We start from the raw sequence: 26,610 nt of genomic DNA on the forward strand, positions 1-26,610 counted from the left end.
GAAAGAGCAGACTTGAAAATTTTTCAGACAACACGGGACCACAATCAGTGCATGCTAAACCTTTAAAAATGATCCCAAAAATTTCTATAAAAGTGCTACGTACCAGCAACAGCTTTAAATTTAAATTCAGTCAAATGTTTCACGCTTACATGGACAGCTTACATGCGCAACAAAATCATTTATTAATGAATGTATAATACTTGGAAAGTAATATATTAGAACGAACTGATTGATGAGGTTTTTTGTAAGTAGCCACGATTTTTAATAAGAACCATTACTACTACTAGAGGTTTACATATCCAGTGCTTTGATTGATTATATTATTGCATGACAGGTATTGATGGCATCACAAGCAGTCGTATCCTCAGCCATTAAAAGATCCCCAAGTACCATAACTTTCATCACCAGAATTTCCATTACGGCTGTTTCTGAAACTAAATTAAGAATATTGTTAGAATTTGGTTTGCTTTGGGAATACACGTGAGTGATTAGCATTATTGAAATTAAAAGTTTGGATATTTTTAAGCCAAAGTACTGATGATAAAATTGAAGCAGCCATAACTCAAATCATTGCATAGACGTCACATAAAAGTTCAATCACACAGAAATTTATGACAAAATAAGATATATATTTCATTATGTAAATACATTTCATTGCTTGTTCTCTAAAAAGAAAAATACTAGTATGTCTTTGGGCAAGAATAGTTAAGAATTTTGTGCTTTTTGTCATGCTGTTATATTTAATCATCAAGACATTTATAAAGATATAGAAGTAGATGCACAATGTTCCATAAATGATGTACCTTATTAGTGCACGAATAATCAAGACAATGGCGACTAGGAAACATATTGAAAGCCAAACTATAATTGCAATTAGCGCTGCGTCTACATCTTCTACATCGTCTTCATCAACTATAAGAACATATTTATGTAAGAATAAGCTTTTGATTTTAAACTACTGAGGCATCTTCACATGAGAGCAAACTTAATGAAACAAAGTTGTCATATTAAAGTTAAAATAGCCATTATTTTCATGATTATTTTCTAAAGATAGAAAAAAAATAATGTATTCAATCAAAATACCTGCATTCCTCTTCCTTGGCACTAGAAATTAATTTTAAAAAAATGAGTGAAAATACAATAATGGAGGTAAATTACTCATTAGAGCATATATATTCTCTCTAAACAATAGAATAGATTCAACACAGGCGGATTTAACAAATTTAATTTACAAAAGCCACTTTAGTAGCAGCAGCTGTAGGTTTTATGTGATTCCTAAACGAAATCATTTGTTTTAGCTTACGAAATCTTCTGGTTTAGCTTACGAAATCGTCGGTTTTAGCTTACGAAATCATCGGTTTTAGCTTACGAAATCATCGGTTTTAGCTTACAAAATCATCGGTTTTAGCTTGCGAAATCATCGGTTTTAGCTTACGAAATCATCGGTTTTAGCTTACGAAATCATCGGTTTTAGCTTACGAAATCATCGGTTTTAGCTTATGGTGCTGGTCCATGGTGCTGGCTTTTTCATAAAAGTATTTCATCAAAATTAGAAAATAAAACCCAGAAACACTCACCGCAAAGGTTGCTCCCATTCTTGACGAAACCAGAATTGCAAATACAATCGAATGTCCTGTCCATGTTCATGCAGATTGAGTTCTCTGGACATGGAGATCTTTCTTGATTACATTCATCAAAATCTGAAAAAATGAGAATAAAAATATTGACATCAAATAACCAGTAAATTAATTACATGAAAGCAACTTAATTTCAAATATTTCGCCAAGCACATTTTAAAATAGCAACAGCTTATCGGCATTTAAGCACAAATTGAGCCCGAATTGAAACTATGTAGCAATTTTGACCATGTAACCACGCATTTCAGACCCATGTTTTTATACATAACACCACCGTTGAACAATATACGCCGTATGCTGTTCATGACACCATTATATTACCCGCACCTTTGTAAAAATGTAATCATGTGAATTAACGAGGCCAACTAGTTTATATAAATATTATATGACCATTAATATCACCCTTATGCTTATGACCCTGTCCACACTAATGCGTTTTCGTTTAAGAACGCATACTTTTTGATGCCTTTTGACCTTCTGTCCACATTGAAACGCTAAAAAACGGATACACTGCCAAGTGAAAAGGCATCGATTCGTAAACGCTCTCCAAAGCGAAGCGATTTGAAAACGCATGCGTTTTGTTTTAATGTGGATGGTCAAAAATAGAGCCTTTTAAAACGATGACGTCAATGACGTCCTGAAATGGCGCAAAATGTCACTTGATGTCACAACTGCCATATTTCTTTCTTGACACTATACCATATACATCACAACCGTCAAATTATTCAAATCTACATAATTCATTGACACGTGGTATACGTATGACCGTTTATATCACGGGTATGTTCTCGTATTTTTTGTCACGACGAGAAGAAAAAACGCCATTACAAAGTAATCGTGCATAGTTTGATTGCTTAATCGTGCCAGTTTTATGATGAGCCATTACTAACAGTCTTTGTCCTAAAAATGATCGAATTGAAAGACAGTGTGTAATCTGTAGATTATGATTACTTGCATTGATTTTGTATGTGAAAAAGAGACATTCATTGAGAGCTGTATTGCACGGAACTAACATCAGTAACATGAAAACCGTGTTAAAAATTAAAAAAAAAACACATCACGTATTTCTCCAAACAATATTTACCTCTAATTTCTATTGAATTTTTTAATTCAGTTGTATTGATCGAAGTGCTAAGTTGTAGGTCGCCAAGAAAAGTTCCATTTTCAGTTTTATTCAACGCGTTCACCAACTCATCTTGAATTTCAGAATTAGTGATGTTCAGGGTGTTGTTAAAAGCTACAACATATTCAACTCCAACGGACGATGGGCTAGAGTAAAAATATAAAATGGAACTAAATAATGAAGCCCAATTATCGCAAAACAAGAATTACTCGTGGGCAATTGTTGTTGCCTTTAAAATGAAAATTTTAATACTGTTTATATCGAGCAAACAAAATATTTCAAACTATGTCGTCCTAACGCTCTCAAACTTTTGCCTAAACATGCGCTTTCATTTTTAGCTGGTCACTGAGCCGTATATGTAGCTGTATCGACGCAGTTGACAGGCGTCGCAGATTTACGTGTTATCATTATAATGCTCAACATGTTGAGAGTATTTGCACACATTTAAAAACTTTGTTGAGTGAAAGTTGATTTAACAGGTTGATAGAGTTTGCCCGTAGCCTTCAATTTTTTCTTTGCTCGATAAAAACAATATTAAATAATAGCACGCGTAATTGTTGTTCTGCGAATTGAAATAACCAGATAAAAAATCTCCCTCAAGAATGCGTGTTTGTTTTTTATGAAAATATCAACAAAAGCATTAAATGTTTGTACATGTAGATCGTGCAGATAAGTAGATTTCTGAAAAGGACTGTTCGCGTTGATGTTGACTGACGTTTCGACAACTTTAGCGGCACTTGACACTAAAGATAACTGTCGCTAAAGTCGTAAAACGTTAGTCAAAATCAACACCAACAGTTCTTCTCAGGACTTTACTTACCTGGAAGATCTACATCTATTAAAAGTTAATCTCACGTTTAAGCTGTCAAACAAAATTCAGGTAAATAGGGTTTTTTGTTACAATCTAAGAAACTTTTTGAAGGAATTTTTTTGTTTTGTTTAGTAAACAAATATTTAACAGATTTTCTGAAATTCTTCACTGAAAATAATTAATTAGTCACTTACAATAAACGGATGATTCTGATTTCCACAAAATTACGAAGTGATGTTGTTTGCCGATAAAGCGAAATTAGCTAAAATAAAGAGTTGAAAAATAAATTACTCCTTGTTGTTCTAAGGTATGTAAAATTGCTTGCCTGAAAAGACTGAAAATCAACCAATCGCATAATTCATAAAAATAACTACCTTGAATTTATTTACATAAAGTACAAGCATGAAAAGTAATGTTGTAAATCAACGTGTCTTACCTGATTTATTATGACTCTGGTTATTTGAAAATACTGAATGCTGCCAATGTCATTGTAGGCAGATATGAATACCCTATTTATGATGCGAATCTGACCTTGAATAGCAGTTTCCGTTTCTACATAGGGAAAAATAATGAGCAATTATGAAGCTTTCTTCTCCTTAAATACTTGAATGGTCATTTATATAAAAACAGAAAACAAAAATTATAAAAAACCTATCGGGATTGGAATTGGATTTGTAGAAGTCAAGAAGACTGTTGAGATTTAGCTGTTGATTTAGATTTATTTAGTGGTACGAATAAATTTAATGCTTTATTCCTGCATGAAACTGATTGTCTTTGTATGTTGGCCATCTTTTTTGATCTTTTACATCGCTAATTGTTCAAAAACGAGTGCATCACTATTGTATTAAGGATAAAAGATGATGTTCTTTTTGACTTGGTCGATGTAAGTTGTTTAGAATATACACATTAATCCTTAACTACACAGCAGTATCTCTTCAAACGAGTCTCAATTCGTTGCGTTCGTAACCGTTTCCCATATTGCGACCTGTGACATATTGTTTGGTTGGTAAATTGTTTTGTGGAAAAATAAATAGTGCTTTCATATTTTCAGCAAAAATTCAACCAAAAAAAATAAGTAATGAGTATTTTTATAATTCGTACCGACACATAGTGTTCCTGCTTCGTTCAAATGTTGCCTGGATTACTGCAGCTACAACAAAAAGCGCCAGGGAAAATAGCTCAGGTTTGGCCAGTTCCTGTACATTGTTGATCGATGAAAGCATTGCATTCGTCAATATCTGAAATAAAAAGGAAATTTATTAGTTGAAAAACAAAAGCAGAAACACAATGGTAAAATATGAAAGAAAATCGGGAATAAAAAATTTGACATATTTTAAACATTGATAATGTTAAATATGATAACAAACCACTTTTTTATAGGTGTGCATGTAGCTTGTGTCGTACTCAACTGCTGACAGATGCCATTGAATACCGTTGTTGTCAAGAGGTTGGGCCTACTTTACATAAACTGGTATTCGATGGTAGCATTGAAAAAATTAGCTGTGTTACTCTTCACGAAGTGTACACGATTATGACACATGCTACAGTCTTGAAGAATGTTGGCTCACTTCTAAGAGACCAAGATGGAAGGTCATACAAGCGTTGTAGAATACATGAAAATGAGTTAGTACATTTTTGATTTCTAATTTTGTTTTGTAACGAATGATTAATATCTTGCCATGTATCTCTACTTTTTACCTTTATGTGGTTCATTATTGTGCTGTGATGCTTCACAATTTTGTTGTGTGAAGTCAAAATAAATAATCAAATAGAAATTACTATTTTGAATTTCTCATAGATACTTGAGAGCAGTTGCATACCGTTGGGTCATTCGATGGCTGTGTGGATGCCTTGGTTGGGAAAATTCTAGACCATTACCTGCAAGTATCTACACAGACATCCGAAAACGATTTCCATTACGAAATCCCCTAGGCCAAGAACATGCTGGCTACAAGTCAGCACAGGAAAGAAACTGATAGAAGTAGGAAACATTTTTTGTAGCATAGTATATTATTTTATAACTAACTTTAAAGTTGGCCTGCTAAGAATATTTGTCAAGTAATTCTTGTGGACAATGACTTTTTGGATGTCCTTTCATTGGCTGTCCACAATTTTTGCATAAGCGCGTTTTTGGATCTGAAGGACCTGTTGAAGCAGCTTGTTTTTCTTTGTCTAAACCTTTTGCTTGCAGTACATCTTGCTGTTGATCTATAAATAACAATTTAATGTGTTTACTTTTAGAATGCACTGGCCATACCTATTATACATGGTAGCATGAACAACTTACATGTGGGAAACAATGGTGTTGAAGATAGTTGTTTCCTATCCAAATGCCGTTGGATTGCCTCAGTTTTGGAAATTCGATCCGAGAACGTTTTGTTTAAGGCTTCTGGGACTTTTTTATACTTCTTAAATATGTTGTCCATGGATTCCTCACAACTAAGAACCATGACATTTTGATTTCATTAACATAGTCTGGAAATGACAAGTGGTTAGATGTGTAAGTCAAGAGTACCAATGCATACATGCTAAACTTACAATATGATGGTGCTGAAGAAACAGTTCTTACTACTTCATCCCCTGATTTAAATTTTGGGTATGTCACAGAATAATATGGTGTTCCATTTTTTGTTTTTTTTGGCTGTCTGTGAAGGCTTTCATTGAAATGAAGTACTGCCAGTACGTGCCTAAACAGAACAAACCATTTAATATGTAATTTTTTTTCTTGACTAGGAACAAGTAAAAAAGCCTTGGCAGATAGAGAACAGTGATTACAAGTTACCTGCAATATGTACCAAGCCAAGAAAAGTGGGTCATCTTTGGATGCCAACCATTTAATGTTTAATCAAAACCTTCGAGACATTCTGTCGTGTTACACTCGTCAGAATTCCCTTCATCATCAGTATGTTTAACAGCGGGTTCAACATCTTTTACACTTCGTGTCACTTCACGCAACACCTGTTGAAGATAATAAGACACATTTACATGCATTTCCAGGTTGTGCATACAAACTTGTGTAATTTAACTTGTATAATTTTGTACTTACAACTCTACGGTCGCGATTGCTCTTATCACCTTGGATTGAAATGCCTTTTACAGAGTCTATGGTTGGAACAGCATCAGAGCGCAATTGTCGTCTCATGTTTAGCGATTTTGCAACTGTTGCGTTCACCGTGAATGCAGAATCTGCGAAATGCATTGAACATAGCACAGAGTACTGCTGAGGAACGAATTTTGGCCTATGTCTCCTAACAAATTTTGTCCATTTACTCAGCCTCTCCTTGTCATTCATGGGGAAACGATGTACTGAGACACCCTCTGTGTGTTGACTGTTTGTACAACTTTCTCCTTTGGGCCAACCAGCAACACAATATTGTCCTCCTCGACAATTTTTTGCAGAATTTTGCCTACTCGCCATATTTTAACTTGCGGTGTATCGTTACGTTTGACTAACTTAATAAAAAATTATTCTCCTTATATTATGTGCGTTGTGATATTGCATGGGTTTTAAAACCACAGACTACGTCAAGGATGCGACACCCATATGATAAGAATGATAAGTCTAATCCAGAAGTTTATAAAAGTAGTATACACTGGATGATTGGAAATAAGCGCGTTACAGTTAGTTTCTGATAACATTGCGTGAGTGTTAAAACCGCAGACTTCGTCAAGGATGCGGCACCCAGTTTATTGAGAAATATAAGTTAATTCAAGAAGTTTATAAAACTCTAATCGATTGTAAATGTTGCTTACCATGCGTGTTGCTCATTTGTCACTAAATATACGCAATTTTTTTAAGAGAAGTTATAAAATATGTAAAATTCCAGTTGGAAATATGCTTGTTCGTATATAATTTTTATATACTAAGAGCTTTAAAATTGAACTTCCGTCCTTTAAACGACGTCACGTACTCAAAGTCAAATTCGCATCAAAACAAGCAAATATGCCATGTTTGAACGCAAAGTTCGATGCGTTCCCATCGACTGAATTCAGTGGGCGATAGCTCAAAATGATCAGTATAATACAGAGAAAACGTTTGTATTGAAAAACGAAATATGAAAATTTTACTTCAGTAGCACTTTAACAGGAAAGGTTTCACAGTCGCACAACTGATTTAACTTGAACGAAATGTAGCGATAATCATTTCATAAACGTCAGGTTTCGCCGTATTTCATGTTTTTTTCGTATGGTTTAAGGTCATAATATTGTATTTACAGGAAATATGTGGGTGTCCGATGTTCTGGTTGTTGTCTATGGGGGTTTTTACATGAATCCGGAATGAGTTTCGATCCGGAATGAAGTCATTCCACTTTAAAAGAAATCCTATTGCATGTTTACATGAACCCGGAATGAGTCACAACTCGATCCGATCGAGTTCATTCCTAGTTTCATTCCGGATCGAAATTTACTTTTATCTCATGTAAACGCGAATTGAGTTTCATTCTGGAATGATATTGTGATTAATGACGAAGCACACATGCCATGGTATTGTCTTCTGGCAAATTGAAGCTCGTAAGCAAATAAAGAGGCTAAATGGGTTAAAATGAGTGCGAAAAAAAAACAACAACTAGTTTCATGTAAACACGGTTGACATCACGTGATTGAAATCATCGTGATTGAAAGTCATTCCGGATTCATGTAAACACCCCTTATTTTCCGTTTATTTTCAAGTGTGTACTTATTATTTGCTCGTTTGTTTGAGATTGTGACGTTTGTATAAATGTTTTCATCGATTCAACGGTTTTGCTATGCTGGTAAGACAAATTTCTAATACATAAAACGTATGTATAATATTCTGTATAGTACATGTAATAAATCGTAGTCTGTACACTTTAGTCGTTGCTACAGCACCGTTATGCACGCACCGGTTATGTGTTGTAGGAAATATTGTATTTTGTTCGTTGGTGATGTTGAGTCATTTGGTTGTTATATCTTTTGTATTTGTAGATTGTTTATCTTTAGTGTGTCGAGGTAGGTGGCCTAGCTATAGTCGGGGGAATTTTTTTTTATAAACTTCACCTTGTTGCTCGTCTTGTTGTTTTCCGTTTATGTGTGACACGTATGTTCTTTTTCTGACCATAATATATACGTGATATTCTCTCAGACATAGTTCACCTAGCTTGGACGTACGTTATCGTTGCTTTCATTGTCATTTGATTAATGGTCCAATTCTGTTTGTTGACTGCTATTATTTCCGAATGCTGTGTTTATGGTGTCAACAATATGATTGTTCTTTGTGTTTGTTTCATTTATTTTCGTGGTGAGAATCGTTCGATGATTTCGTTCAAAGGTATTGTGCTCGTCTCGTAATGTTCAATATGGTAGCTTTGTATGATGTAGATTTGTTAAGATGATTACTCGAGTACTTGGTCCAAATGTGTTGGTTCTTGGTGGAGTGTGTTTTGTAGTTTGTAAGAAGGAGCTCAGTTTCCCTCGACGTCTTTGGTAAATTGTATATGTGACTGTTCTGTTTGCCGTGAGCGAGAAAGAAACAATCCTCTCTACATGAGTTCTGTGATTATATCATTTACGTATACCGAAACAAAAAGGTGGTATTGATATTGATATAGGTATAGATAGTGGGGCCTGCATGACAATTTCAGCTACTGCCAGGAAAGTGTGAGTCCGTTGCTGTTCCGCGTGTAATTATGTAATATGTTTGATATTGTCGACAGATTTCAAACTGTATCATTGAAAATCATCGTGGCTTGAAAATGTTTCAATTGACATTTCTTCTGATGATGTCCGTGTTCAATTTACAAGGTATGAAATTATCAAATATTTTACTTAATAATGCAGATATCATCATGTAGGGGCCAAGGAGAGGATAGAAAATGGGGGAGGGGGGAAGAAGGTTACAGAATCGGATTGTTGTTCCCAGTATAGCAAAGCTGCTTTTTAACAGTTATCAGTAATCATTCAATGTACAAAGTTTGTTTTATTTCGTTTGTAAAGTTTATTATAGTGCGTTCAGACCGAGTCCCCTGAGACGGTACTCAGGCACGGGCACCAATGTGAGCAGAACATTTTGTTGGTGGCCGTGTATAAGTGACCAGGTCTGGGCACCACGAAAAGAGGTAGTACCCAAGTACGGTGCTCGAGCAAGGGCACCTATGTGAACGGCGACACCTGAGTAACATGTACAAAGAAGCACGTATTCAGCACATGGTTTCAAAACTTGTTTACAATGAAAAACATGAAATTATAAATAGAGGAAGCTGGTGGGTACTACGTAGTGTGAACGGCCTGCAGATTTTTGTCCGAACAAGGGTATCGTTCTCCGGCACTCAGTCTGAACGTACTATAATTGATCAATCTACCTCCAACTAAAAAATGAAAGTAGAACATAAGTGAGACTAGAAATAGTCTCCATAAAAATATCCATTCTTATCAAATATAAGTATTTGTTAAAGTGGATTTTTATACTTGTACACTTTACAAAGTAAGAGATTTTGAAGAAGGGGGGGGCTGTCAAGCTCTGCTACAAAGACTATATTGTTGATGTAGTTGGTATCTTGTTCGTCTTAGTTAACAAAGTCAGTAGTTGTCCGTCAGGCTGGATGAAGCTACAGTCATCTTGCTATTTCTTCAATACAACGCAAGAAACCTGGCATGAAGCAAGAAAAAATTGTCAAAAGAAAGGGGGAGATCTTCCTGTTCCAAAAAATAAAGCTGAAAATGACGCCATTTACGAATTTTCACTATCAAAAATGCCTACATTACCTTTTATTGGTTTGTTTCGCAATAAAAGCGACAGTAAATTTTATACAGTCCATAATGTAGCACCTACTTTCATAAATTGGGATACTAATGAACCTAACAACGCAGGTGGCAGTGAGGATTGTGTTCAATTCTCTGTGCAAAGCAAGTGGAATGACATTTCATGCACAAGCCGTAACAATTATATTTGTGAAAATGTAAGTACTGAAATTATCAATGATTTTACGTTTTCTAAACTTTTGCGATTCTGTCTACTCTGAAAGCATCACGTAAAACAAACACATTTAGAATTTTAGAGATTTTATAATTTTTCTTGTTTCAACGTTATGTAATCAGCGTTGTGTTGTACAAATAAGAAGCGGTGGCTTTTAATAAAACAACAAATTAATAATTTGTATTTAATGTTGATCTTTTATTGAAGATATTAATAAATGCTTGTCCGACCCTTGTCATGTCAATGCAAACTGCACTGATAACGAAGGTTCTTATGAATGTCAATGTAACGAAGGATACACTGGAAATGGGCTCTCTTGCACGAGTAAGACATACATACCGTTGATGTAGCAATAGTTTTAACTTGCCTAACAAATGGTTTGTTTTTTGTTTAAGATATCAATGAATGTTTGAATGTTCCTTGTGATGTCAATGCAAACTGCACTGATAACGAAGGTTCTTATGAATGTCAATGTAACGATGGATACACTGGAAATGGACTCTCGTGTACAAGTAAGATTTTATAGTTGGTATTGGTATCTAAAAATTATTTTAAGGCCCTGATTACATGAAGCATTTTCAACCCCGGATTTGAAATTTCACAATCATGCGTTAAATGCTGAAAAAGGTTTGATACTTACAGGGTGATATGACCGAACTGTGAGGCTAAAACTTACTATCAAATCTCGAATATGTTTAATGTAAAAATATTAAGTGTAAAAGGTTATTTAAATGATGTTCATTAATCTGCTTTATTTTGATAAATGAAGTCCACTGTGCGCGTCCAAGAAGATTTTTTTGTCGCAGCAATGTCATCGATAACATCACTACAATGATGTCATCGACTAACAATATTTATATATTTTATTACATTAAGAGAAATTGTCAAATTGTCGTTCACGCATTTTCTATAAACTAAAACTATATATGTTTTCAAGCATATGAAACAAAGTTATAGTGCAGCAAAGTTATTTGTTTTGTCAGAAAGCAGTGCGAGGAAATTTTAATTTTTTTTTGAAACATTTAAAGGGAACAAACCCTTTGTAATAGTGAAAAGTTAATAAAGACAATACAATGATAACTTCATTATTTTATTTAGATTTCCAACCTTCACTTGTTGTGTTAACAATCAGAGGTGTTGCAGCTGGAATATCTGCTGTTGTTTTTGTTAATCTTGTTATTGCCGTTGCTGGGTTCTGTAAATCAAAAAAGTAAGCTACTCATTTGTTATCATAAAATTCTTATAAAAGGTTATGTTTGTGGGATAAAGTGTTAAAAGAAGTGTCAGTATAAATTATATAATTATATTTTGAAGGGATCAAAGAGTTTTTAGCATTAGTTAATTTAGGTTAATGATGTGTCGTGTTTTGTCATCATTTTTCTTGTTGTTTGCTTTTGTAAATTAAAACAAAATACGATATTAATTTTACAACGTAATTCTTACAAGGAATCCGTTTGTCGTATGCGCGAAAGTGTTTAAAGCTTTAGTATAAAGTACTTATTTTTGTATTAGGGTTGAAGGACTTGTAACATATGTTAATGTAGCCTTTGGTTCATTTTGAATATTTTCCACTATATTTGTGGTTTGAATACTTGTTCAGAAAATTATACATAGATTTCATAATAATTCTTTGTATTTTGCAGAATGTCTTTTTCCATGGACTGCATGTCTTTGTTAAACTCTAACAAACTCTTTTCTAGAAAGGAACAACATCAGGTAGTTGAGCTTGAGGCAAAAGTTGAGCATGACAATGGAGATCAAATATACGAAGAGCCAGGCGATGTCATCGGCAAAATTCCTTCAAATTTTAGTGATGAAGAGCGTTATGAAATCATTCATAAACAGGACGTTGCTCTCCCAAAGCTTCCGACACAAAATAAAGACGATAAAGGTAAATCATTCACCAGAGAACTTGGACTACGTAGCAGTAATTGACCAGCATTATCAGCCATTGATTCTTCAAACAAACGCCGCTCCCACTGAACATGACGACCAGCAAGCGTTGCCGAGTACTAGCTTTAAAAAGGCGAATTATGGTACTGATCTGCAGGAAAAGTTAATTATCACAGCATGAATGGTATGCCTAACAAGTTGAAATATATTCTGTATGAAATATCAAGTATGGTATGGTTAAGTATGTACTACTCATGCTGCATCAACGAATTGAGGTGCTAGCTAAAGTTTTGTTTTAATCATGGTGGGAGATTGTCGGAAGTCCGCTCCATAAACACCAATGAATATATGATTTTTACTTAATTGTTTAGTATGTATGAAGTATTTTGTAGGAAATGTGCGCCTCTCTGCACCACTCCTCAAAATTCATTTGTGCATTTTAAATCTTGAGAGGACTATTTTCAAGAGAATTGTTTCCTTTTATTTCATAAAGAAGAAAATGAACTCGTAAACCATCTATTGCTTCAGTTGTATTTAAGTAGCCGCTATTGACTTAACGCGTCATTTGAATTGCCTTCATTTCAATGATTTTCATTTTCTACTTAATTGATCTGCAAATGCTGTACTTTCCTTGGTAAAATGAAAAGCAAACGAAACAAATAAACCCTTTGGTCAGATATCGTAAAATTCCACCCGTGCACTTCTGCTGCCAATCAGATTACGGGAAACGCAACAATCCCCCTTTTGTTGATTTGTAAAAAATAAAGCATACAATCATGCCCAATATAACGGTGGTATCAACAGAGAGCCTTCCTTGGTGAAAAACTATCTCCACTCTCAGTTACAACTAGAGTTCCACAACTCTCAACTCTCATCCCTAAGCAGTTTTATCTGCGGAAAGAGCAGACTTGAAAATTTTTCAGACAACACGGGACCACAATCAGTGCGTGCTAAACCTTTAAAAATGATCTCAAAAATTTCCATAAAAGTGCTACGTACCTGCAACAGCTTTAAATTTAAATTCAGTCAAATGTTTCACGCTTACATGGACAGCTTACATGCGCAACAAAATCATTTATTAATGAATGTATAATACTTGGAAAGTAATATATTAGAACAAAATGATTGATGACGTTTTTTGTAACTACTCGCGATTTTTAATAAGAACCATTACTACAACTAGATGTTTACATATCCAGTGCTTTATTGATTATATTATTGCATGACAGGTGTTGATGGCATCACAAGTAGTCGTATCCTCAGCCATTAAAAGATCCCCAAGTACCATAACTTTCATCACTAGAACAGTGGCGTGCGGTGACCGAATTTAATAGGCAAGCGCTGGTGAGGTTCGCGGCATGCCGCGAAGCTATCTAGGGTTCTGGGGCATGCCCCAGAAAATTTTGATTTTGAAGGCTACTGGCGTTTCACGCGATTTCTGGGAGTACTTTGTCGAAAAAAATGTATCTGTCATGACTGAAACAGTATTGAAAAAATCTAAAAAGTTCAAAAACTTTTATAGAGTATATATCACAATTACGGTTTAAAAGTATTACATGTGGTATTGTGATATAAAGTCGTTTTAAGTAAATGGCTACGCGTGCATTTCTATTGTAGTGAAGAAGTAACAGAACGAAATAGTCCAAAATCCTACAACAGATTTACTTAAATGTAAATTCCATCCGTATTTCCTTTGCGCAAAACTCCTTTATAACGTCCTCATAGAATCGTGGCTTCCCCTGCAAACTTACCAACATCTCCTTCTCGATTGAAATTGTAGCCAATGCAGAAAGTCGCTCTTGCCCTTGTGTACTGCGAAGATACGTTTTGATACGCTTGAGAGCCGAAAATGATCTTTCTGCAGAGGAGGACGTACTTGGCATAGTAACAATGAGCTGACACAATCGGTACACCTCTGGAAAACAGGCTTTCAAGTCAAGTTCAATTATTTTTGATATCATATCAAAAACAGGTTTCGATTTGAGCTAGGCAGATGCGTATACAACGATTAGTTCACTTTTTAGTGCTTGAAGATTAAAGAATGTTCCATATGAATCTTGCAACGATTGCAGCTTTCGTTCGGGAAAATTCCGGCTTTACAATTCGTGCTTTGAATGATCCAACAAAGAAACGAATGCTCTGCTGTTAAGACTTTCGAATCTAGAGTCAATCTGCACGACAATGGTATCGACTACACAGAAAAACATTTGACGGAAGGACGCCTTTACATCCTCTTCACTTTGCCCGCGTTTCAGTGCTACTTTGACGATACTTGACGTAAAATTCCAATAATCTACGAATTTTGTTCGTTGTTCTTGAATCTTATCTTTCGTCTCGCGAGCTTTCGTGACGCAGAAGACAATATCGAACTGCTTACTCTGAATGATATTATACAAAACATCCGTAAGACCAAATATTTCTGAAAATATTTTAAGGCAGAACACAAACTGGAAATCTGCAAGAACTTGTCGGTAGCCCCTCGCTTCGTTTAACGTCGTACCGTCAAACTCGTCATCATTTTCGATGATGTATTCGAAAACTTCGAGCAGCTTTGCTCTTGTCTCCAGTACAGCATGGATTAACCTGCTCTGATAGTGCCATCGAACAGCTGTTCCAGTGGGAATGCGTCTGCCGACAACTGTGTCCAACAGGTATGTTCTCTTGGACGAGGCGTGAAAAAAGGATGAAAGACCAGTGACGGTTTTAAAAAATATACGACACTCTTTAGTTGACGAGACAGCTTGAACAAGGACCAAATTTAATGCGTGTCCGCAACAGTGGATAAAAAGAGCATGTGGATAGTCTCTTACTCGTGTTTGCAAACCGGACAGTTCTCCTGACATCACACTCGCACCGTCATACGTTTGGGCAATCAGTTTTTCGCCGCATCCGTACTCGTTCAGGGTTTTACCGACTTCTTGATTCAGTCTAGCCGCAGTTCTATCCTCACTTAAATCGGTAAATCCAAGAAAGCGCTCCACAGCTTTACCATCTGGGTTGACATAGCGAACTATAGTTGTTAGCTGCGATAAGGTCTTAACGTCGGAGGTTTCATCCAGGGAAATAGCGACAAATGGGCCTCATCACTTCATCTTTTATTGCTTTCAACATAACGTCCTTGACAGCAACAATCAAATCGTTCTGGATACGATTAGAAAGTCCAGAAAACACGGTTGCTGTATGAAGATGCTGTTCAAGCGTGGGGTCATATGCACTTAGCAGTTTTATCAATTCGACGTAATTGCCCCTGTTGGCAGACTCCTCCAGCTCCACCCGACCTCTGAAAGAAAGTTCCTGTTTGCCAAGAAAGCAAACAACATCAATGAAACGGCGAAGTACTTTCTATTCTTGTGCACCATCAAGTTGTGAGCTGAGATGTGTTGACGGGCCTGTTCGTCTAGCTGCATGTCGATGCGTGTACGCCCAAAACTGGCATTCATTAGGCAACTGGACAAGTGTGTCTTCGTTTTCTCGTGTCTGTTGACGGCATTACACAGGTTGGCCAAATCATCGTATCCCTTCTTGCACCAGACTGTCTTGTCTGTTGAGTTGAACAAAAGACACGGCCAGCAAAATAACTTATTCAATTTTGAGGAGCCAGCCAGCCATTTGTACTTGTCGTAATTTGACGTCTGAAAACTTCGAATAAAGACTTTACCACTTCGCTTGGATGTTGTATGTAGTCCTTGCAACTCAGGAGTGGGACGGCCACCTTCGACGATCTCTCGTTTCTCGGAAAAGGTCTCAATCCAAATGAGCGGGATAACAGTGATTCCACAATGCATTCAGTCATGTTGTACAGGTGCCGTGAAAATACCGAATTGTAGAAGTAGAACATAAAAGGATGAAAATTCCTATGCTATATATTTTATAGGAACATCAATCTTATTTATACCTTACATCAGTTACATGATATCTTGTAGTGACGTACATAACGTGCGTACATTACTCATCTAGATTCATGTATTAGCAATAGAGGAAATAGCCAATCCTACACTTACTCAAACGCGCTACTTAAACTTACGCACTTAACTTTATAATTACGTAAACTACTCAAATTTCAAGTACATTATCCGCTGTGTAATAACTGCACCTTGTTTATCAAAATATATAAAAAGCCTGTAAATAAATTCTAACATATAGAATACTCACGACTGTTGTAAATAACTTCTTTGCTAGTGAATAAAATAATCACAAAATTTAATAGCGTTCTAGTACATTGAAATCACGTTCAGAGCTCATACGCAAGACTTATATAACGCTAAAGTATAACATGCTACAGATAATATCTTCTACATACATAAATTAGAAATCTACTACTACTTTGAATTAGAAATCAGAACATTACCTTTCGCTCTCAGTCATCTTTTAATAAACGATAACATTAACGGCGTGAATAATTCGGATGTCCAATGTGTTGAATATACGAATATTATTCGTGCGCTGATATGTGTTTAAAATTGCGAGCGTACAAGACTGTTGACAATCGCATCAAGCGGCGCCCTTAGAAGCGCCGCTTGCCTTTTCTCGATATTCCTCGAATAAGAAGCCTCCAAATCTAGATTAACGCATGCAAATGTTCAAATTGAGCTCGAAGGCAAGCGCGCTTGCCTTGGTTAATAAATAATTAATTTAATCCACTTAATTTAATACACTTGACTCATCTTACAAGTGTAGCAAAGTGAAACCGAAAACCACGACAGTAAATCGCGTATAAATAGCAAGCATTTCAACTGTAAAGACAATTTAGACAAAAGATTACATTGACATTGTTTAGAACAGAAAAATTTAAACTGATTTTGCTCAGAGATTGATCCAAAAAATTTTTGTTCGGTAAAATGCTTAGGCAAGCGGCGCTTGCCTACGCTTGCATGACCGCACGCCACTGATCACGTTTCGATCGGGATTGAAAGTCATTCCGGATTCATGTAAACACCCCCTATTTTCCGTTTATTTTCAAGTGTGTACTTATTATTTGCTCGTTTGTTTGAGATTGTGACATTTGTATAAATGTTTTGATCGATTCAACGGTTTTGCTGTGTTGGTAAGACAAATTTCTTATACATAAAACGTATGTATAATATTCTGTATAGTGCATATAACAAATCGTAGTCTGTGCACTTTAGTCGTTACTACAGCACCGTTATGCATGCACCGGTATGTGTAGTAGGAAATATTATATTTTGTTCGTTGGTGATGTTGAGCCATTTGGTTGTTATATCTTTTGTATTTGTAGATTGTTTATCTTTAGTGTGTCGAGGTAGGTGGCCTAGCTATAGTCGGGGGTATTTTTTTTTGTAAACTTCGCCTTGTTGCTCGTCAGGTTGTTTTCGGTTTATGTGTGACACGTATGTTCTTTTTATGACCATCATATATACGTGAGATTATCTCAGACATAGTTCACGTAACTTGGACGTATGTTTTCGTTGCTTTCATTGTCATTTGATTAATGGTCCAATTCTGTTTGTTGACTGCTATTATTTCCGAATGCTGTGTTTATGGTGTCATTCTTTGTGTTTGTTTCATTTATTTTCGTGGTGAAAATCGTTCGATGATTTCGTTCAAAGGTATTGTGCTCGTCTCGTAATGTTCTGTATGGTAGCTGTAATGTTTTGAATTTATCTTTTTCCTTTAGTATCTATCTATTGTGCTCTCTAATATCTGTCTGTCAACAACATTTCTCATTCCTATATATATACATGTCATTGTCACTTTTACCGGTGCCTACGTTTAGCATTGGTAGGATACCTCTCAATGGTCGGTTAAATAGTAGTTGAGCTGGTGGGACATTGGTTGAACAATGAGGCGTAGTGCGATAGCTGAGTAAGAATCTTGAAAGTTCTTGTGTCCAATTGCGATGTTCCGCACGGGCTGTTTTGATCGCTTTAGCTAAAGGCTTCATGAATGCCTCGGCCTCTGAGTTTCCTTGCGGCCACCGGGATTGATGTCTCGTGCTTCACCCCAAGTTTATGTAGATATTTGGAGAATTCCTTACTGTTGAACGGTGGACCGTTGTCAGATTTGAACTTTAATGGGACTCCATGCCGTGCAAAAATAGCATCTATTTTAGGATCAGTGCTTTGGCGGAGGTACTTGAGATTATTTCGGCTTCTGGGTATCGCGAATACTTATCGATCAGCACGATGATATATTGTCCAGTAGGGAGCGGACCATAGAAGTCAGCATGGATGGTTTGCCAAGGGCCCTCTGGCATTTCTGGACTTGCTAATGGTTCTGGTGGGCTGGTTGATCCATTTACTTGACATGGTAGACAGGCTTCAATTTCATCCTTGACGGCCTTGTCCATATTAGGGAACCAGGCGTATTGGTGTAACAAAGCTTTAGTTTTGGCTATTCCTTGGTGGCCTTCGTGGGCCAGCTTCACAACGCTTGTTTTTAGGGTTGTTGGAATGATAATCCGCGTTCCTCGTAGGAGTATGCCATTCGTATTGTCCACAGATATTTCATCTTTGATGTTAAGAAATGGTTTCACAGACTGATTGCTCCAATCACCCGACTCGACCGCTGTTCTTACCGCCTGAAGACTTATGTCTTTGGTCGTATGTTCTTTGATGACTTCAATTGATATGGCATTTTGAGCTGCATTTGTCGTGACAAACGTGATGTATTCTTCGGCGATGTTGCGTTTGGGAGTCTGTAGTTGTGGGTGTCTGGATAAGAAGTCTGCAGGGTTCGTGTCACCTGGTCTGTAAATGACTTGAAAATTGTATTGTTGAAGTCTCAATAACCATCGCTCAATCCTGGCGGGAGGTCTGGACCGAGGATTATTATAGATAAGTTGTAACGGTTTGTGATCAGTGATCAGGGTGAACGATGCCCCAAATAGGTAGATGTGAAAGTGTTCGATACCCCACACGATAGCAAGGGCCTCCTTTCAGTTTGCGAATATCGTTGTTCTACTGACGAAAGAGCCCGACTAGCATAGCAGATCACGTTATCGGCGTTTGTTTTAGGATCTCTTTGTGTTAATATGGCTGATAAGCCAACTGGGCTTGCATCCACTAATACCGACGTTTCTTTTGATGTATCAAAATGACTCATAACTGGACTGTTGGTTAGTGCATTTTTTAACTTGTCATAAGCTGCTTGGTGTTCCCACGTCCATGCAAAGCGCGCACACTTACGTGTTAGTTTTCGAAGGGGTTCTGTAATGGTAGCATAATTTTGGATAAACTTGGAACTTCTCACTTCGCTGACCGTTGTGGGTATTGTAGTTTTAACGAAAGCTTCTACCTTTTTTGGGTCCGGGCAGACCCCATGTTCTGAGAATAATAACCCAAAAAACTCAAGGTTCTTCTTCAGGAACTTGCACTTTTGGCAATTCAGTGTGAGATTGTGATCTTGTAATCGGGTGAGAACTTCATCCAGTGCACGGTCATGGTCTGCTCTATTACTTCCAAATACGATTATGTCGTCAGCAATGTTCTTGACCCCTTTAATTCCTAGCAATGTTTCCTGCAGATTATGTTGAAATAATTCAGCTGCGGCATTAGTTCCATAGTTTAATCGCTTATAACGATAGAGACCGCAATGAGTTGAGAATGTTGTGATGCTGCGGGATGCTGGACATAGCTCTAGTTGGTGGTATGCTTGAGCAAGATCAAGCTTTGAAAATATACGTGCTCCATTGAGTTCCATGGATACAGCTTCCACAGTTGGTATTGATGTCTGGTTCGTTTGATAGCCGTATTTGCTATCCGCATATCAACACACAATCGAATGTTACCATCACGCTTGGGAACAATCACCACGGAGAGACCCAGTCAGTGGGCATGCCTTCAGGTATTTTCTCTATGATGTCATCGTTCTCTAATCTGTGTATTTCACGTTCCACTTTCAGGCGTAGGTGGAACGGTGTTCGTCGCTGTGGTTGTGCAACCGGGAGCACGGAGTCATCAATTGCTAGTCTAATTTGTTTATTTTTTAACTTCCCAAGTCCGTCAAAGACAGGTGCATGTTTGTCCAAAATGTGATGGAGCTTTGTATCCTTTGTTGTAAGTGTTGAGTTTTCTGGCGATGTGTTAATTTTGTTCAAGTTTATGCTTACAAGTCCAAGTTCTTGCGCTGTTTCCGAGCTGAGTAAACAGCCGCCATCGTCTGATGTCACATATATAGTAGCAACTGTGAACTTGTGTTTTGACTCCGCAAGAACACGAAACTTCCCTTCCATCTTGACTGGCGTTTTTGAGTTAAACGGGTATGCTTTCACGGATGTGGGTTCAAGCTCAGTATTTCGAAAGTTCCGGAAAGTCTTCTTGTCGATTATATTTATGCTTGAGCCAGTGTCAATTGTCATTCTGACATATAGTCCGTTGAGCGATATTGACGTTTCAGGACGTTTAGGCTTGTTGTTGTTACAAACCGCATAACAGTATTCCGAATTATTGTCGCTGCTGCTATCTTTCTCCTCATCAGACTTTACCGGTCGTATGTCTTGGCGTGGTTTAGCGGGTGTTTTGATTTTCTGCAAGTTTCGGCTGCGACATTGGCTTGCAAAATGATTTAACTTCCCGCATTTGGCGCATGTTTTGTTCTTCGCTGGGCATGGTTTGTCTAAATGGGGGGTAGTTACCTCCACAGTAAAAGCATATCTTCTGTGGTTTATCGGCTTGGGAGTTTTTATTTGTAGGTTTTTTTTTAGTGTATGTAAAACGTGGCTGTCCAAATGCTCTTCGATGTCCGCCGCTTGTACTTTACTTGTTTCTTCACGCCTTGCTTCAAGCAACAGATCTTTTAAGGTATATTTAGGATCTCTTAATGCTTGTTTTCGTACACGACTGGATCGTCCACCAATAACAATTTGAACCATTATCTCAAAATCTACATCAGCAAATTCACAGTTTTTAGATAATGAGCGCAGTCTTGTATGAAATTGGTCGATTGTTTCGGACTCTACTTGCTTTGCTTGTCGAAATTTGTAAACTTCATATAACCGATTTTTCTGTGGTTCAAAATACTCCGTAAGAAGTATTTCCGCTTTGGAAATATCCTCATCTTCTCCCGGGTCTGGAAATTGTCTAAATATCTCTCGAATTCGGGGTCCTGCTTGATAAAGAAGTAAAGCCCGTTGCCGAGTTCTATTTGTTATATTACTGGCTGTTAAAAATGTTTTAAAATTTGCCAACCACTTGCGCCATCTATTTGCAATGTTTCCTCCGATTTCTTCATCCGGGTTGAAATGTGGCATGAGAGATAAAAATGTTGCCATGTTTGCGTTGGTATTTTATTCCTCGTCGCCAATGTAATGTTTTGAATTTATCTTCTTCCTTTAGTATCTATCTATTGTGCTCTCTAATATCTGTCTGTCAACAACATTTCTCATTCCTATATATATACATGTCATTGTCACTTTTAAGGGGCGTGTCTACAACACTACAGTAGCTTTGTATGATGTAGATTTGTTTAGATGATTAGTCGAGTATTGGGTCCAAATGTGTTGGTTCTTGGTGGAGTGTGTTTTGTAGTTTGTAAGGAGCTCAGTTTCCCTCGACGTCATTGCTAAATTGTACATGTGACTGTTCTGTTTGCCGTGAGCGAGAAAGAAACAATCATCTCTACATGAGTTCTGTGATTATATCATTTACGTATACCGAAAGAAAAAGGTGGTATTGATATTGATATAGGTATAGATGGTGGGGCTTGCATGACAATTTCAGCTACTGCCAGGGAAGGGCGAGTCCGTTGCTGTTCCGCGTGTAATTATGTAATATGTTTGATATTGTCGACAGATTTCAAACTGTATCATTGAAAATCATCGTGGCTTGAAAATGTTTCGCTTGACATTTCTTCTGATGATGTCCGTGTTCAATTTACAAGGTATGAATTTATGAAATATTTTACTTAATGATGCAGATATCATCATGCAGGGGCCAAGGAGAGGTTAGAAAATGGGGGAGGCGAAAGAAGGTTACAGAATCGGATTGTTGTTCCCAGTATAGCAAAGCTGCTTTTTAACAGTTATCAGTAATCATTCAGTATATAAAGTTTGTTTTATTTCGTTTGTAAAGTTTATTATAGTGCGTTCAGACTGAGTCCCCTGAGACGGTACTCAGGCACGGGCACCAATGTGAGCACAACATTTTGATGGTGGCCGTGTATAAGTGGCCAGGTCTGGGCACCACGAAAAGAGGTATTACCCAAGTACTGTGCTCCAGCACGGGCACCAATGTTAACGACGACACCTAAGTAACGTGTACAGAGAGACACGTATTCAGCACATGGTTTCAAAACTTGTTTACAAAGAAAAACATGAAATATAAATAGACGAAGCTAGTGGGCACTACGTAGTGTGAAGGGCCTCCAGATTTTCGCCCGAACCAGGATATCGTACTCCAGCATTCAGTCTGAACGCGCTATAATTGATCGATCTAACGTCAACTAAAAAATGAAAGTGGAACATAAGTGAGACTAGAAATAGTCTCCATAAGAAATATCCATTCTTATCAAATATAAGTATTTGTTAAAGTGGATTTTTATACTTTTACACTTTACAAAGTAAGAGATTTTGAAGAAAGGGGGAGGGGGCTGTCAAGCTTTGCTACAAACTCCATGTTGTTGATGTAGTTGGTTTCTTGTTCGTCTTAGTTAGCAAAGTCAGTAGTTGTCCCTCAGGCTGGATGGAGCTACAGTCATCTTGCTATTTCTTCAGTACAACGCAAGAAACCTGGCATGAAGCCAGAACAATTTGTCTACAGAAGGGTGGAGATCTTGCTGTTCCAAAGAATAAAGCTGAAAATGACGCCATTTACAAATTTTCACAAAGAAGAAAACTTACATATGCTTTTATTGGTTTGTTTCGCAATAAAAACGACTATAAATTTTATACAGTCCATAATGTAGCACCTACTTTTAAAAATTGGGGTACTAACGAACCTAACAACGAAGGTGGCAATGAGGATTGTGTTCAATTCTCTAAGCAACGCAAGTGGAATGACATTTCATGCACAAGAAAAAACAATTATATTTGTGAAAAGTGTAAGTACTGAAATAATCAATGTTTTTACGTTTTCTAAACTTTCACTAAAACAAACACATTTAGAATTTCAGAGATTTTTATAATTTTTCTTGTTTCTTCACCGCAAAAATTAATGTTAGGTAACATCCGAGCAGCTTTAGGTCGAAAATTGTTATTAAAATGACGTGACTGAAAACAACTTTAAGAATGCTAATTAATAGATTTCAATTTTTATTTACTCGCACCAAAGCATTTTTTGGTGTCAGCTAAAAACCCCACTTAAATTTTCTCTTCCCGACGCATTAATTCACTGCATACGGTTTCTTGTTTGCTTTACATAACAAAGTCAGAGTATGTCCACGTGGCTGGATGGAGATACAGTCATCTTGCTATTTCTTCAGTAGAACAAAAACAACTTGGCGAAAAGCAAGAAAAAATTGTCAAAAGAAAGGGGGAGATCTTGCTGTTCCAAAAAATAAAGCTGAAAATGACGCTATTTTTGATGAAATCCGGCAAAAACAAATCAAAACCCCTTTTATTGGTTTGTTGCGCAATAAAAACGACGATAAATTTTATACAGTCCATAATGTAGCACCTACTTTTATAAATTGGGGTCCTGAAGAACCTAACAACGCAGGTGGAAGTGAGGATTGTGTTGAATTCTCTGTGCAAAGCAAGTGGAATGACATTTCATGCACAAGAAAAAACAATTATATTTGTCAAGAATGTAAGTACTGAAATAATCAATGTTTTTACGTTTTCTAAACTTTTTGCGATTCTGTCTACTCTGAAAGCATCACGTAAAACAAACACATTTTGAATTTTAGAAATTTGAATAATTTTTCTTGTTTCTTCACCGCAAAAATTAATGTAAGCTAACATCCGAGCAGTTTTAGGTCGAAAATTGTCATTAAAATGACGTGAATGAAAACAACTTTAAGAATGCTAATTAATAGATTTCAATTTTTTACTCGCACCAAAGCATTTTTTTGTGTTAGATAAAAACCCCACTTAATTTTTCTCTTCCTGACGCATTAATTCACTGCATACGGTTTCTTGTTTGCTTTACAAAACAAAGTCAGAGTATGTCCACGTGGCTGGATGGAGCTACAGTCATCTTGCTATTTCTTCAGTGGAACAAAAGAAACTTGGCGAAAAGCAAGAAAAAATTGTCAAAAGAAAGGGGGAGATCTTGCTGTTCCAAAAAATAAAGCTGAAAATGACGCTATTTTTTATGAAGTCCGGCAAAAACAAATCAAAAATGCTTTTATTGGTTTGTTTCGTAATAAAAACGACAGTAAATTTTATACAGTCCATAATGTAACACCTACTTTTATAAACTGGGGTCGTGAAGAACCAAACAACTATCGTGGTAACGAAGATTGTGTGCAATATAAGATCTACTATGGCTTTTGGAATGATGAACCATGCCATAGATCATACCATTTCATTTGTCAACGTATGAGGATAAAATGTAAGTAATGAAATCATCAATGTTTTGTACTTTTTCTAAATTTTTTCACTAGTAGCATTATGTAGAAGTACACAATTAAAATTTTAGAGAATTTCATAATTTTTTTCTTCCTCCAGCGTGGAAACTGATATAAGTAGACGCATACTAACATGCTAACAGCTTCAGGCACGAGGAACTTCATTTATAACATAACTGAAAATAGCATTTACAATGCTAATTTATGGATTTCAATTTATATTATATCATCTCTAATAATTTTGTAGTTTTCCCTGAAACCCTGAAAACCCTACTTAAAATTTTCTTTTCCTGAAGCATTAATGAAAGTGAGCTTGCCAAAATATTGTTAGAGATGATTTTGGTGTACGTAATCATGTAAAAAGATTTCTACATAATTTTCATCCCATCAATGAAAGATGTACGGCCACGATCATATATGAATAAAAACATCGTGTAATCTATGCACATTTTAGTATCAGCAATAAACAGTAACTTTATCAATTCAATTGTATAGTACAATTACATGTTAAAGATGAAATATTTAAGTTCAACTCATGCTACACCTTGTATCGCTTCATGTACATAACTGTAGTTGACGGAAGGATTTATACTTTTCTTTAGGTTATTTACCAATCTTATCAATGAATTTTTTTGTCAAATCCTTGTATCATCGTATTAAACAAGGTCTTTTTTATGTATATGTTGTAAAGGTTATACCGGAGATGCAATATTTTGTATATACGAGGATTTATACAAATTAATTTATGTAACTTGTAACTGATTAAGTCTTCAAATTAAGCCAGGCTAGTGAACCATGTCAAAGGAATAATAATGAGGAAGCATAATTTATAATTTAGGTCGTTTTGTAATGTAATCAACGTTGTGTTGTACAAATAAGAAGCGGTGGCTTTTGATAAAACAACAAATTAATAATTTTTATTTAATTTTGATCTTTTATTGAAGATATTAATGAATGCTTGTCCGACCCTTGTCATGTCAATGCAAACTGCACTGATAACGAAGGTTCTTATGAAATGTCAAATGATGGATACACTGGAAATGGGCTCTCTTGCATGAGTAAGACACACATACCGTTGATGCAATATTTTAACTTGCCTAACAAATGTTTTTGTTTTTGTTTAAGATATCAATGAATGTTTGAATGTTCCTTGTGATGTCAATGCAAACTGCATTGATAACGAAGGTTCTTATGAATGTCAATGTAACGATGGATACACTGGAAATGGACTCTCGTGTACAAGTAAGATTTTATAGTTGGTATCTAAAAATTATTTTAAGGGCCTGATTACACGGAGCATTTTCAACCACGGGTTGAACTCAGCCCTGTTAAGTGGGAAATTTCACTACTTGCTCTATAAATCCTAATGAAATACAATGCGCTATTACATGACAGCTTTTCAACCCCGGTGCTGAACTCAACCCCGGCGTTGAAATTTCACAATCATGCGGCAAATGTTGAAAAAGGTTTGATACTTACAGGGTGATATGACAGAACTGTGAGTCTATAACTTACTATCAAATCTCGAATATGTTTAATGTAAAAATATTAAGTGTAAAAGGTTTTTTAATTAATAGCTAATCTTTATTGAGGATGCCAACATCACTAAAAAGTGGTTTACAGAGGGGTCCTCTAAAAAGTAACTATGTACTTTAAAAAGGTTATTTAAGTGATGTTCATTAATCTACTTTATTTTGATAAATGAAGTCCACTGTGCGCGTCCAAGAAGATTTTTTTGTCGCAGCAA

At 36.3% G+C, this 26,610-nt stretch overlaps 1 protein-coding gene and 6 long non-coding RNA genes across 9 annotated transcripts in view; 4 read left to right on the forward strand and 3 right to left on the reverse strand.

Moving 5' to 3' along the window:
* The window catches only part of LOC124455063 (fibropellin-3-like), a 54,718-nt gene that overhangs the window by 4,428 nt on the left and 23,680 nt on the right, over positions 1 to 26,610 (forward strand). Inside the window, 3 exon segments of the mRNA XM_047005816.1 lie at positions 10,745 to 10,829; positions 10,901 to 11,017; positions 25,989 to 26,105. Coding sequence (XP_046861772.1) covers positions 10,745 to 10,829; positions 10,901 to 11,017; positions 25,989 to 26,105 — 319 coding nt within the window.
* LOC124455085 lies at positions 312 to 10,486 on the reverse strand. The gene is made up of 2 exons (XR_006951700.1): positions 10,393 to 10,486; positions 312 to 363 (listed from the first exon to the last, which is right to left on the reverse strand). It is a non-coding gene; the product is annotated as an uncharacterized LOC124455085 (long non-coding RNA).
* LOC124455073 lies at positions 5,196 to 5,948 on the reverse strand. The gene is made up of 2 exons (XR_006951687.1): positions 5,859 to 5,948; positions 5,196 to 5,779 (listed from the first exon to the last, which is right to left on the reverse strand). It is a non-coding gene; the product is annotated as an uncharacterized LOC124455073 (long non-coding RNA).
* Positions 5,486 to 5,924, forward strand: LOC124455077. The gene is made up of 2 exons (XR_006951693.1): positions 5,486 to 5,552; positions 5,813 to 5,924. It is a non-coding gene; the product is annotated as an uncharacterized LOC124455077 (long non-coding RNA).
* Positions 5,973 to 6,707, reverse strand: LOC124455069. Of its 3 annotated transcripts, none has more exons than XR_006951685.1 (4): positions 6,618 to 6,707; positions 6,354 to 6,529; positions 6,110 to 6,258; positions 5,973 to 6,010 (listed from the first exon to the last, which is right to left on the reverse strand). It is a non-coding gene; the product is annotated as an uncharacterized LOC124455069 (long non-coding RNA). The 3 variants fall into 3 exon arrangements; XR_006951686.1 differs by lacking the exon at positions 5,973 to 6,010 and adding an exon at positions 6,026 to 6,046; XR_006951684.1 differs by lacking the exon at positions 5,973 to 6,010 and having other exon boundaries at positions 6,106 to 6,258.
* Positions 6,078 to 7,048, forward strand: LOC124455076. Its single transcript, XR_006951692.1, has 2 exons — positions 6,078 to 6,167; positions 6,305 to 7,048. It is a non-coding gene; the product is annotated as an uncharacterized LOC124455076 (long non-coding RNA).
* LOC124455083 lies at positions 8,053 to 10,131 on the forward strand. Its single transcript, XR_006951698.1, has 3 exons — positions 8,053 to 8,352; positions 9,247 to 9,334; positions 10,100 to 10,131. It is a non-coding gene; the product is annotated as an uncharacterized LOC124455083 (long non-coding RNA).

Source organism: Xenia sp. Carnegie-2017, unplaced genomic scaffold, assembly GCF_021976095.1.
Source record: "Xenia sp. Carnegie-2017 unplaced genomic scaffold, XeniaSp_v1 HiC_scaffold_3, whole genome shotgun sequence".
Lineage (NCBI taxonomy): Eukaryota > Metazoa > Cnidaria > Anthozoa > Malacalcyonacea > Xeniidae > Xenia > Xenia sp. Carnegie-2017.